Source organism: Physeter macrocephalus, chromosome 6 (assembly GCF_002837175.3).
Source record: "Physeter macrocephalus isolate SW-GA chromosome 6, ASM283717v5, whole genome shotgun sequence".
Lineage (NCBI taxonomy): Eukaryota > Metazoa > Chordata > Mammalia > Artiodactyla > Physeteridae > Physeter > Physeter macrocephalus.
The window spans coordinates 6745860-6760161 of record NC_041219.1 but is presented as its reverse complement, the minus strand read 5'-3'; the positions used below and the strand labels follow the sequence as shown (position 1 = coordinate 6760161).

The following is a 14302-nucleotide window of genomic DNA, read 5'->3' as shown; positions in this document are numbered from 1 at the left end:
TCCGCGGCATGTGGGATCTTCCCGGACCGGGGCACGAACCTGTATCCCCTGCATCGGCAGGCGGACTCTCAACCACTGCGCCACCAGGGAGGCCCCCAGAATATTTTTTGCATTGGTTTTTGCTTTTTTTCCTCCACGTGCTTACCTCATAAAGTTTAGTGAAGAAAATGAATCTGGCTCCTCTACTTGCCAGCAAACTGCTAACATGAGGGTTATAACCCATCGACGCTCAATTCAAGCTGTGCCTTTCAGCTTTCTACAGGAAATAGATGGAGTGGAGAGCAGGTCCAAAGAAGGGCAGCTACAAATGGGGCCAACAAGCAAAGACTGCTGTGAGTCAGAACACAGCACTAGATGAAGTGAACACAAGAGTTCCAGGAAAATAAGAGAGAGAAACATCTCTGGGTTTTGCAAATACGAAACTGAATCTACTCTTTCTCCATAATTTGAGTCCATTATCTCATTTTTTCTATTCAATTTTTATTCTTTTTAAAAATATTTATTTATTTGACTGCGCTGGGTCTTAGTTGAGGCATGTGAATGCTTGAGTTGAAGCATGCATGTGGGATCTAGTCCCCTGACCAGGGATGGAACCCCGGCCCACTGTATTGGGAGCGCTGAGCCTTAGCCACTGGACCACCAGGGAAGTCCCCAATTTTTATTCTTAATTGACAGTTGTTTTTGAGTGCTCTTGTGTGCCAGGCACTGGGCTCACTGTTGCACTAGGAGAGTAGACAAGACTCACAAGGCCCCTGACCTCACAGGGCTCTACACTAGCAGCGAGGAGGAGGGGGTGGGATGGCAAATTTTAAAGGGTGATGATTTTGGAACCCCTTAAATCCTCTGAAGGAAATAAACATTATGTTGTCACACAGCGTGACTCGGCAGGACAAGACTTAGAGACCACTTTAGACAGAGAAGGCTTTTCAGCTGAGACCCGAAGGTGAGAGGAGCCATGGGTAGAGCTCATTTTAGTCACTCAACAGGAGTTCTCAGCTTGTCTTCTGAGGGAATGAAAAAGAGCAGCGGATAAGCCATGAGTGGAATTTCCTAGATGTTACCATCTTCAGGGCCATCTGCCCTTGGCACATCTTCCCTTATCAGCTCATTAATGTTTAAAATTCCTCCAGCAAGGGACAACAGTCTTCACTCTCCAAAGAATCATGAAGCTTACATACCGACAGGACAGGTGCCAGCCTGACTAATTTATACTACGGTAGAAATGACTGTTAACACTTCACTTCCCAAGTGAGGTTCCATCAGTATAGATTTTGGGGGAAGAAAGGGCTGAGAGAGAGAACTGAGAACCTAAGAGAGGATGGAGAGGAAGTAAAAAGGCCCAGAGAAGGATGTTATGGGATGGTGGCCCAAGTGAGATGGGCCAGACTGGAAGGGGCAGGAACATTTTATGAACAACTTTCAGGGCTTTTTATATCCTAAGTTATGAACTATTTGACCAGTCTCAGTCATTTCTGAAGATTTCACTTTATATGTTTTTCAGAGGACATGTAGCGAGCATATAGAAGTCACCACCTCTTGTGCTTTGTTTTATTTTAATTTGTGCCAGGTCTCTAGACCACATGCCCCTAGACTCAAGTGACCTGAAGTAGAAGCAAGATCTGGCTCTACAATAGGCACTACTCACCCGTACACCCAACATAGCTCATGTTTTCACCTGTGGGCCAAAATGCCTTTGTTTCTATCTGTCTTGTTTTTAGTAAAGGTTTTCCCTCTCTTAAGTCCCAGCCTCTGTGAGTAACCTCAAGGGATCCAATCGAAACATGACAGACAGTCTCTGGTTCAGCTGGAGCCCAGCCTCTGGGGACTTCGACTTTTATGAGCTGATTCTCTATAACCCCAATGGCACAAAGAAGGAAAACTGGAAAGACAAGGAACTGACGGAGTGGCGTTTCCATGGCCTCGTTCCAGGAAGGAAATACACGCTGTGTGTGATAACTCATAGTGGAGATCTCAGCAACAAAGTCACGGCGGAGAGCAGAACAGGTAAGAAGCCCAGCTGCCAGTGGCCAAGTGTTAGTGGGAAGTAGCTTCCACAGGCATGTTTTAATTACGGTCTTATTAATAAGAAATAAAATCGGTAATGATGTACCATGTGCTAGCCCCTGAACTTGGGAAGGCTCTGTGATAGAATGGGTAAAGGAGACAGACTTTGGGTGAAAAGATCTAGGTCCTTGGCTTAGCTCTGCCACTTACCTATGTGAAGCTGGGCAAGTCACCGAGCATCTCTAAGCCTCAGCTTTCTTATCTGTAAAATGGGGATAATCATATACATCATCATTGTGTTACTATGATCAGTGCTTTCTAAATTTTCTTATCTCTTGGGCACACACAGATAACATTGATATCTGTGTGCTACCCTGGAGTCAATGAACAAGGCTCTCTGCAATTGGATGTAACTGTCTGTGGACTCTAGCCTTCACATCCCCAAATCCAATGGAATAAATATCTTCTCATACTTATAATCCATTCAGGGCACACTCATGCTCCACAGCACCCTAGTAAAAAAGCTCTGGTTATAAAAATTAGATAAAATGTACATAAAACGCTTGAGGACAGTGTCTTACACGTAGTGAACACTGTAAAATGGAAGCTCTTATTATTATGTTATCATATTACCTCTTCCTATGAAGTACATTAAACGTATGTCTGATGTCGCTCAGCTCTCTTATTTATATATGTTATGGCATAGAAGTGATTACATGATTTTTTACTTTCTCATACATACAGCCCCAAGTCCTCCCAGTCTTATGTCATTTGCCGATGTTGCGAACACATCGTTGGCCATCACCTGGAAAGGGCCACCGGACTGGACAGACTACGATGACTTTGAGCTGCAGTGGTTCCCCAGAGATGCCGTCACAGTCTTCAACCCCTACAGCAACAGAAAATCAGAAGGACGCATCGTGTATGGTCTTCGTCCAGGGAGATCTTATCAATTCAGTGTCAAGACTGTCAGTGGTGATTCCTGGAAAACCTACAGCAAACCAATTTTTGGATCTGTGAGGACAAGTATGACATGTCTTGATTCTCAGATGAAGTGGGGAGGAAGTATGTGTTGAAACGTCTTATTCCAATGGGGCTTGGTTTAAATCCACATTTTTACCTGAAATTGGTTAGATTTGAATTCAGACAGAAGTTCTATATAGATTTGTTCATTTATTCAACTTGAACAACAAGAAATAATCTCTGCCTTCATGGAGCTTACAGTTGAGTGGGAGGTACTATCATTAAAAAGACATTTTGGGTGTGATGAAGGAAGTATTTGGCACTAGAGAAACACAGGGTAAAGGCATCTGAGCCAATAAAAGGGAGCTTCCTAGGAGAAGAAACATCCAAATATACGCTACCAAACGTAGGGTGGATAGCTAGGGGAAGCAGCCGCGTAGCACAGGGAGATCAGCTCGGTGCTTTGTGACCACCTAGAGGGGTGGGATAGGGAGGGAGGGAGACGCAAGAGGGAGGGGATATGGGGACATATGTATATGTATAACTGATTCACTTTGTTGTAAAGCAGAAACTAACACACCATTGTAAAGCAATTATACTCCAATAAAGATGTTAAAAAAAAACCCAAGGAAAGAGTAAGACTCACTGGGTGGAGATGCAGAAAGAAGTAAAGAATGTTCCAGGTAGAGAGAATAAAAGATTCCAAAACCAGGCAGGAGACAGGAATAGAAAGGAATTTAGTTGGCCAGAGGATAAAAGGTGAGGATTAGGAGAATCAGGTCATAAAATGTCTTGTGAGCCATGGTGATGATTTTGAACCTCAGTCCATTGGAGCCACTGAAGGATTTTCAGCTGAGATATAATCAAATTTGCATTTTAGAAAGTCACTATGGGGGTGGAACAGAGAACAGATTGAAAGGGGCAAACTAGAAACAGAGGGACTGGTTAGGACATATTGCTGTAAATTCTAAAGATGAAAATACTTCAACAATAAAGTACATATCGGTTTCTTCCCCAAGGCATTTTGAGATAAATACCACAGACCTCAAAGAAACAGAAGTTTTTGGTATAAGAACCCCAATCCAAATATTTATTTTTCAATAATACCCAGTAAATGTAGTTTCTGAGATCAGATCAGATAGTTATTGGTTATTGATAAAATACAACGCTGAAAATTAGAAATTTAAGCCAGTAGCTGTTTTGTTAATTCAACAAACATTAATGCTACAAAAATTATAACTCTTTGGATATTGTACCCAAAGAGCAGTCTGGGATCAGATAGGTGTGTGTCAAGAGAAATATGTGAAAAAGAACTAAGAATTTTAGTTTATAGCAAGATCAAGAGGGGTTTGCAGTGGCATATTGTGGGCTGTGTAATTGAATCACAGGTGTTAGAATCTGAGAGCTCAGTTGAGGTTGGGCTGGTCAGATCACATCTGGAATATTGTATTCGGTCCTGGATGCTAGAATTTAAGAGAGGCATTTACCAAATGGGGCCTGCCCAAGAGGAAAGCAACCGGCACCAAGAGGGACTCGATGCTGAGTTTTACGGGGAATGGCGGAATGAACGTTGAGGGTTGCATTAGTTCAGATTGGGTTTGGCTGTGGGTAACAGAAAACACAAGATAACAGAGGATTAAACAAAACAGAAGTTGAGAATTCTCATATAAAATCATTCCAGTGCCCCATTTCTCACAAACACACTCCAGCCATGCTGAACAGCTTGCATTGCTCCACCAGCCACCTTCCTACTCCTGCCAGCCCCACCCTTGTGCCCGGGTTCGTGATTTTCTCTGCCTAAAATGCCCCTCTCCCAATATCTTGGCGAGGTGTCATCTCTGCCAGAAAGGCTTTGCCAACTCCTGCCCACCGCTAACGCCAGAAGCAGAAAGTTGTCTGTCACTTCGCACAGCATCCTCTTCCCCATTTCTTCTGGTACCTTCTCCTTTCTACTTTGTATTATGACTGGTTTGGACTCATCTCCCTTCCTGGAGGTTAAGGCTAATGTCTTATTCACTTCTGTACTGTTCACAGTCTCTAGAAGGGCACATCGCACATAGTAGGTACTCGTTTCTTAGTGAATGGAGATGTAACCTGAGTCTTGGAAAACAGGCAGGATTTAGAGGTGAAAAGGAGGAGAGAGAAGGACCTGAGGGAAGAGATCAAAGCAAATTTCCATATTATACTTTGTGTAAATTATCAGAATTATGGATTAGGCAGGATGTTTTCAAAGAATTTCTCCAAAGCTGAAAGAGGAGGTGTCTTTGGGTCTCAGCTGTGACTTGGTTTGAAGGGAGCTCAAAAGATTAACAAGCAGTTAATGTTTGAAAAGACACAATTATTGTCTGCCTCGAAGGCCAATTCTTCCTCTATCCTGAAAAATCCTCGGCTTGATTTTTTTTCCTAAATCATCCTCATCTAACCTGCTGTGACTTAGCTTACATTTATAGACCTTGATATGAAACAGGAATTCACTCAGTAGCACACAGATGCTGTTTGCTGAGGACAAGGACTCCTGTAACAAAGCACATGTCAGGGGAAGGTGGGTCGTGCTCCGAATCAGAGCAACAGGTGCTGCGCCGGGAGGGCCAAGTAGGTCTACACACAGTTCCCAGAAGAGCATATATAACGGGGTAGCCTACACAGTTTGGTTGTTAACTGGCACAGTCACGTGACTGCTTTTCTTTCAGACTCATGGTTGTGTCACTCACAGGAACAAATAAAATCAGCTGCCATTCAAGTCCCTACTGAGTCAGGCACTCTGTCAGGCAGAAGAAAGTGAATGACCATAGCACAGGGGGATGAAACAGGGGGATGGAAGAGTCTGGCATATGTGGGGAATCACAGCAGTTCAGTCCCTGGAGCATGGCGTGTAAGCAGGGAGGGGCAGGCAAAAAATGGAAGACGGACAGAAGCCAGATCCAGAAGGTAAAAACGTCAGCCGTGCCATTTCTTACTTTCCTCATTTTAAGAACTAACATTTATTGAGCAGTTAGCACGCCAGCCACTGTGCTGGGTGGCTGTGCATGTTTCAGCTCATTGAGTCATTACGGTAACCATACCATAGGTATTCTTAATTTCCCCACTTTACAGATAGGGCACAGATATGTTAAGTCACTTGCCCACGAGTGCGTCACTGGCAAATAGAACTTGAATTCAGGCAGATCAAGCTGCACCTCTCGGCTACTCTGCCCCACCTTCTGTCTGACTTCTTCCGCTTGATTTCAGTGTCCACGTGTACATTTGTGTTTCCAGTCACAATGGCACCTGGTGATTTTTCTAAAGGGACAGAATTTTAATGTTAATTTTAGTGTTTCTCAAAGCAGGGTCTCATAGGCAGAAATCCCCTTGGAGATCTATGAAAGGCAATTCACACGAAGATTGAGAATTATTTATTTAGCTCTCTGAGCTAGTTGGAGCCAAAGGAGCTAAAAGGATGTCTCCCAGAGTTGTGAAAAGTGTCTCTTCCTGTCCCCTTTAGAGCCAGACAAGATACAGAATCTGCATTGCCGTCCTCAGAACTCCACGGCCATTGCCTGTTCTTGGATCCCTCCCGATTCTGACTTTGATGGGTACAGCATTGAGTGCCGGAAAATGGACACTCAAGAAGTTGAGTTCTCCAGAAAGTTGGAGAAAGAAAAATCTCTGCTTAACATCATGATGTTAGTGCCCCATAAAAGATACCTGGTGTCCATCAAGGTGCAGTCAGCCGGCATGAGCAGTGAGGTGGTCGAAGACAGCACCATCACCATGATAGACCGTAAGTGTCCCTGGGGGCGTACACAGGGCGTGTGCCTTTCTCCATGGTATCCACCACCCCTGTTCACGTGCATACGGCTCACCCACATTAGTGTGTCTTGTTGTCACTTGAAGAGGACCTAAAAGGCTCTGGGAAGTAGAAACATTTCTCTGTGTAACGCAGCCTGGCAGCAAACAAGTCAAATGATCTTAAAGAACCTGAATGAGTTAGTATTTAAATACATCTCTTTGCCTGACAGTTAGAGCCATAATGGAGCTTTTAAGCAGTTTGATGCTACAACTTCAGGAAATCCTGCTGAGGAGCTGCCTCTTTCATTATGTTTAATGTGCTACTGGCAAATCACTTCCTCTGCCTGCTTCCCCTCAGGAGAGGAGGAGGTTTTCTTGATTTCAAGCATTACACCATTACACACACACACACACACACACACACACACACACACACAGAGTCTGATGTAGGTGAGTAGAGATCTTCATTTCACTGATATTTTATATGTAAAAGCATAGTTGTGACCCTTCTTGGTTCCCTCCCCACCCTTCTTCCAGGCCCTCCTCCTCCACCTCCACATATTCGGGTGAATAAAAAGGATGTGCTAATTAGCAAATCTTCCATCAACTTTACTTTCAACTGCAGCTGGTTCAGCGACACCAATGGAGCTGTGAAATACTTCACAGTGGTGGTGAGAGAGGCTGACGGTAAGTGATCACGAATTAACTCTGCTGTAAGACACAGGATTACTTTCCCAAAAGTCACTGTGGGAGCTCCTTTTGTGACAAGTTTTTAAAGGAAGAAAACTTAATTTTTACGTCATTTCACTTTCTCTCTGCTGGATGCAGGGAGATGTAACAAAAAACTGCTCAAAGGTTCTTTCAGCAATAAAGCCTGTTATCTGCTGGGTTTAATTATTAAATGGGTGAGTAATATTAACAGCAACTACATCAGTAATAACAATAACCATCATTTCTTGAGCCCGTGCTATGCGCCAGGCACTGTTGGAAGTGCATTGCATGTATTGACTCATTCAGTCTTCTTTGCTACTTATTCAGTCCCGTTCAGCTCCCTTGTTCTGCCATTAAGCAGCTATATGCTTCATCTGCCTTCCCCCCTTCCTGTCTCAATACCTGCACCAATCATACACTCCCAAACCACCCACCAATTCACAAAAATATTCAAAAGCTTAAAAGAGGGAAAAAAATGATCATGAAGAGCATTCCTCCTTTCTCTACTGAATTTTCAATAATATGTTTCATTATCTAGTCCACTAAATTATTCAGTGTTACCCAATTCTTATGGATCAGGCAAATACTAGGTAATTCTTATAATAACATTCCATACAACCACCAAGTATGATCTTTAGAGCTTATTATGTCAGCATTTATCAAATCATCTGCAGGAGTGCTGTATCTGGGGGCACACATGTCCATTTGTGTATTTGCCACTGAGGTCTTGTGTGTTATTTCTCCAAAAGAGATGTTTGTGTCTGGAATGACATTAATATATTCTACATGTCTTATATTTTTCAAAATTGTTTAAGGTGCTGCACTGGAGTTTCTTAAGCATCCCAGACTATTTTAACCCATTGTGGGCAATGCGAAGCTTTAAACCTGCCATGATGAATGTTGGAGCTAAACAGTATTTCATTCTCACTGTGTATTTTTACATTTTATTTAATTGTACTAGAGCTGGTTATGCATAATTAATTCAATAATTTCAAGGGTCAATGTTGCATTCCAAGTTTCCTCACACATCCTAATTGGAGATAAATAGGTGAACTGTGGAGAGACTTTAAATTTAATTAGGCTGCACTGAAGACAGTGTTTTCCTACCTGAATATAAGGCAGTAGCTGAAAAAAAGTAATACCCCAGAATTCAGCCTCGTGCGCTCCAGCCAGGTGGGTTTCAATTATTGATGTCCATGGAGATGGGCTATGCTCCCCCTGGTGATCTAAGATAACAAGCCATCTCACATAAGTGTCATTTATAGCATATATACCCTTCCTAAAGGCAACCTTCCTTTTAACTACTGCCAACAGAATGCTATTTCCAAGATCCATTCATTATTGAGCAAATTTTATTAAACAATAAAAGTTTAATAAATTGAGTCCAGGATACAAAGAAGCCCCACAGTACCACTCCTTAAAGTTCACTGTAAATGGTATCCAATCTCTATAATATTTTTCTTCCTAATTATGCTTTCCTCCAGCCAACATCAAAACGAGTTTGCAGTGCCAAAACACACAGCAGGCTGGGTGGACAGGGGAAGAGTTCTGGGAAGTGTTCTGCATGAGGGACCAAATTCAAGCCAGGATTAAGCTGTACTCAAGATAACAGAGCAGGACACGGAGCACTTATCAGCCTGGGCACGGCACGAGGAGCGTGCCTATGAGGCGACTGCTCTGGCCTCAGACCCGATTCCTCTTATCTTTTCCCCATTTCCCAGGTCATAGGGATCTCCTTATTCGCTCAGCTACAATGGTTATTGGCAAGGTAGAGACCTTTTTGAGTGGCTTGACTCTCACAATGGGGAGTGTCCAACTTTCTGGAGTTACGGGACACGTTATCATTTGATGCATGAGCCACCCTCTCATTCACACATATTTTATTTCCTAGAAAAATGATAGTGTGTGTGTGTGTGTGTGTGTGGGTGTGTGTGTGTGTGTGTCCGTGTGTCGGTGTAGCACAATGGGGAGTGTCCAACTTTCTGGAGTTACGGGACACGTTATCATTTGATGCATGAGCCACCCTCTCATTCACACATATTTTATTTCCTAGAAAAATGATAGTGTGTGTGTGTGTGTGTGTGTGTGTGTGTGTCCGTGTGTCGGTGTAGATGAATATGCATATATAAAATTTTGTATATGCACTATTTATTTTTAATTTTTACTTATTTTAGTAAAAGTGAATTAAATTAATTTCATTGGGAGAATTTCATAGCATCCTTTGAGATCACAGATTCTGCACTCCAGGGATGACTAGAGATAGTGGGTGAGGAGGTAACCTCAGAAACCTAGTTAGAAATCACTGAAGTCACAAGAAAGTCAGTGCTTCACTGTGGGTTTTCTCCCTCCAGGCAGTGATGAGCTGAAGCCAGAACAACAGCACCCTCTGCCCTCCTACCTGGAATACAGGCACAATGCCTCCATTCGGGTGTATCAGACTGATTATTTTGCCAGCAAATGTGCGGAAAGTCCTGACAGCAACTCTAAGAGTTTTAACATTAAGCTTGGTGCAGAGATGGAGAGCCTGGGTGGAAAATGTGATCCCAATCAGCAAAAATTTTGTGACGGACCGCTGAAGCCGCGCACGGCCTACAGGTTAGATGTATTACCGTCATTTTGCTAGAAGGGACGTGCTCCATCACTGGGCGCTCAGCTCTCTGGACCTCTGATGCACACGAGCTCCTGTAGATTAATAACCTGCGTTACAAGAGTGCTCTACATTCTACTAGGTAATTTATAAAAGTTGTGTTCCTGCCTGCATTCACAGGTAATGTGTAAAGAAGGCCTTCGCATTGTGCAAAAGCTCCAATTCATTATGTGAAGAACTGAAGGTTCTTAATAGATTGTCCTTTCTCCTAAAACTTCTCTAGTATGAATCAGACAGTTTACTTACCATGTTAACAATTGTGAAAATGTCCAAATAGAAAGATTGAGTTCAGGGAGACTCAAGAAATATGAGGTTTTATCTTCCACTTTTAGTGAGGACTGGAATTTACCTTCTAAGACGTAACAAGATGAAAGTACTCTTTGGTCCAGATAGAACCCTGGGAGGGAAAGGCCCCTGAATGAGTGGAAGCACCCTCTCCTCCCAGTAAGATGGCAGATGAAAAGGAGCAGCTATTTGGTTTGGCCCCAGGGAGCTCTACTACAGCCAACAGGCCCTTCCATCTGTAGGAATTGTCTGTGCCCTTCATCTACACAATGCTCCCCGAAAGCAGGTATAAGTATACACAGCCCCCCAAACCAGGATCCCCAAGAGATAGAGAACCTAGGCTGCCATCTTGGATATAAGGCCACAGGCATCCAAGATTAATACTTCTGCAGAGGATGTGCCTTCTCTGTTGGGTGTTGGCAGAGCTGATATCCAGCCAGTATGGCAGTCAGTCGGGTTCTCTATGAGCCAGTGTCCATTCTGGTTGGTCAGTGTCCAGGTCTTATTAACTCTTGCATATTTTGAGTATCACCCCTGAATTTCAGCAGAAACTTTTCTGCCAGCTCCAAAAGGAGACAGTGACACGGCATCATGTCATTCTTAGCCCCTCCCTTGCATCAACAAAGGCAGGCCAACAGTTTCCCTAAAACAGTAGACTCACTTTGAGCAGAAACTCTGTATAGCTACCTCTGCCCAGGACTCACCACAAAAGCGCTATTGCCACACAGCCAAGGTTGGCACCTCCGAAGTAAACACACACAAACTTATTAGTGATGTTTGCTTGAGGAAAAGGCCATATGAGCCTACCTGAAGGAGATGAGAGCTCAGACAAAGCAAAGGAGAAATATAAAAGAGATCAGAACGCCGGGATCCTTTAGTTCCTATTAGAATCAAGAGATGCCTCAGCTCCTTGGTCACTTGGGCTCCAGGAAATTTGAGGAAAAGTCCCCTAAGGGCTATTTTCTCTTTGTGGGTTGGAAAGTTGAGGCTGTTTTTGTTTGTTTCCTTGTTTGCTTTTGGAAATAGAAGGAGAGAAGATGACTCATTACTACGTTTAAGAAAGAGAACAAGAAGCTAGAGAGAGTTCATGTGTGGACCAGGCCCCCAGTCTCCCAGCACACTCCTTCCTGTCCATAACAGCAGCCAAGGTCCTAGAAAGAGGCCCTGCATTCGAGTTCCAGCACTGCCACTTTTCAGCTGTGTAACCTTGTAAATGGCATTTCAGTTCTCTGATTCTCACTTTCCTCATCTGCAAAACATCACAGGACTGTCCTGAGGAGTCATGTAGATGACAGATCAAACCTAGCCATGTCCCTTCTAGATTAAGGTCTTTCAGTGGTTCCCATTCATTTCCAGGAGCAAGTGAAGATTCCAGAGCAGGGCACACAAAGCCCCCGCCTCCTCCCTCCAGCCTGCCCCGTCAGCTTTGTCTCCCACCATTTGCCCCAAGTACACTCTGCCCTTTTGCTTTGCCCTATTCCTCTGAGTTCCCTTAAATCTGACATGGCTCTCTTAGACCCCTGAGCCTTTGCACATTCTTTTCACTCTATGTGGGATGCCCTCCACTCTCCAGTCTGACTGGTGAATTGCTTCATACACTTTAAAAGCCAGCTCAATCTGCAACTAGCCCGCGCCACCCCGTTAACCCACAGCTGGGCAGTTGGGCCCTCAGCTACATTTCCACAGCACCCAGTCTCTACACCCCTCTAATCCTCCAGTTAGCAGTGGTTTTTAGCCCTTTGTTTAATAGCCTACCCTCTTCACTAGGCTTCAAGAGCTCACAGTCCAATAGGGGAGACAGACATGATATCGGTCACAAAACAATATGGCAAGTACCGGGCACAAAAGAGACGCCATTAAATGTTTATGAACAAATAAGAATGAACCAAGATGCTCTATGAAGAGTTACACATTCTTATTATAGCTTAATCACCTCCTGCCGTACTAATTTGTTTTCTAGGACACAGCTTTCCTCTATGTCTCCACATTTCGTTCACTCCTGTGAACAGTATGCCAGGCAGATAATGCTTGATACGAACACAGAGAACCGCATGCTAAGTGACCCTCCGTGTGGTAGCTGCTGAACCCAGGCTCTGTGCAGGCAGAATTCTGCCTGTCTCACAACGATAATCACCATGGTGACCCTCAATGCTCTCAGGCATCTTTTTTTTTCAGAGAGAATAGGTAGACAGGAAGGAACATGGAAAAAGAAAAATTAGGATTGAAAAGAAATGAGAAATGCTAGGTTTAGCTGATATGCAAGTTTATTATGTCAACGAATGTATAATGTGTTTCCGTTCATTGTTGGGTTCCTACTATCCGGGTATATAATTAGCGTTGTTCCATATAGGAAGAGAACGGGCGGATCATGATGGGTGAGAAGCAGTTTGGAGGTTGGGAAAGTGCTGATCTGGTTTTGTTTCTATTCTAAATAGAAGAGCAATGTGACCACGATCGGGTATCAGCTTCTCTTGACCTCATTTTCCTCAAATGAAGGAAATTGAACCACATGATCTGTAACTTTGTGCTATAGAATTCTGATTCTGGACACATTTAAAGTTGAAAAACTTACTATCAGATATCAGTTCATTAAAATAATCTTATATACATATACAGAAGACATGTCTGTAAAATACGGGCAGAAATGTTGAAGGACATAAGAGGGGTATAGGTAAATAAATGCTATGAAGTTTCAAAAGGCTTCTTGAAGGAGGTATCATTTTGGCTGGGCGCTGAAAAGTAGGGAAGAATTTGAAACTATGGAGATAGAGGCAAGAGGAGATTCAAGGTGCAGGGAACAGTCACAGTGCAGAGGCAGAAATATACAGATTGTTTAGAGAAGAGCAAATACTGCCATTTGAAAGTGGGGGTCATGTAGAGGGGTAGTGGAGAAGACAAAAGCAGGAAGATAGGATGGGACAGGATTCTGAATAGGTGCTAATTGCTGGGCTAGGAAATGTGGTTGTGGTGTCCATTACTGGAAGGGTTTAAGGGCAGAGTTCCTGTGGACCTGCTAGTTTTAAGCCAAGTCTACAGTAAGTCATTATCTCCTTCCAGGGTTCCTAAAGGCCCTTATTCATCTGGATCCATTTTGTACTTTGCATTTGCACCTGTGAATCCCAGAGCAGAACCTGTCAAGGTTGTTATACCCAATGCTTTTATTTTCACAGATGAGAAAACTGAGGCATCAAGAACTTTGGGAACTATTCACCTAATCAGTGACAGTGAGAGCTAGACCTCAAACCCTATGCTTCCTAGCCCAGGGCCTTTTTGCCACCCCTCCAACAGAAGTCACCGCTGTTAAACCAAAATTAAGCCAAGAGGAAATAAGAGAAAGAGATTTGGACTATGAGTCAGAAAGTACTGAGTTTGGTTTTCTTTTACCAGCTTTCTTTATGATCTTGAGTGAGAAATGGAATCTCCCCAAGCTTCAGGTTCCAAATCTCTGAAATAATATCATAACCTTCTTATATTGGAGAGATTGGAGATGGTCAAATAGAACCATATTTATAAAAGTTCTTCACACTTACAAATCACTATACGAATAAAAGAAACTTTTTTTTAACATCTTTATTGGCGTATAATTCCTTTACAATGGTGTGTTAGATTCTGCTGCATAACAAAGTGAATCAGCTATACATATACATACATTCCCATATCTCCTCCCTCTTGCATCTCTCTCCCACCCTCCCTATCCCACCCCTCTAGGTGGACACAAAGCTCCGAGCTGATCTCCCTGTGCTATGCGGCTGCTTCCCACTAACTGTTTTACATTTGATAGTGTATATATGTCCATTTCACTCTCTCACTTTGTCCCAGCTTACCCTTCCCTCTCCCTGTGTCCTCAAGTCCATTCTCTGTGTCTGCATCTTTATTCCTGTCCTGGCCCTAGGTTCTTCAGAACCTTTTTTTTTTTTTTTTTTT

The 14302-nt window shown here is 43.3% G+C and overlaps 1 protein-coding gene across 3 annotated transcripts in view; it reads left to right on the top strand.

The window, feature by feature from the left end:
- Positions 1 to 14302, top strand: part of PTPRB (protein tyrosine phosphatase receptor type B) — a 118303-nt gene that overhangs the window by 76198 nt on the left and 27803 nt on the right. For all 3 annotated transcript variants that reach the window (XM_028490393.2, XM_024122792.3, XM_024122790.3), the window contains 5 exons: positions 1741 to 2004; positions 2749 to 3030; positions 6449 to 6727; positions 7273 to 7422; positions 9798 to 10041. In XM_028490393.2, the coding sequence (XP_028346194.1) occupies positions 1741 to 2004; positions 2749 to 3030; positions 6449 to 6727; positions 7273 to 7422; positions 9798 to 10041 (1219 nt within the window). The remainder of the gene's footprint in view (positions 1 to 1740; positions 2005 to 2748; positions 3031 to 6448; positions 6728 to 7272; positions 7423 to 9797; positions 10042 to 14302) is intronic.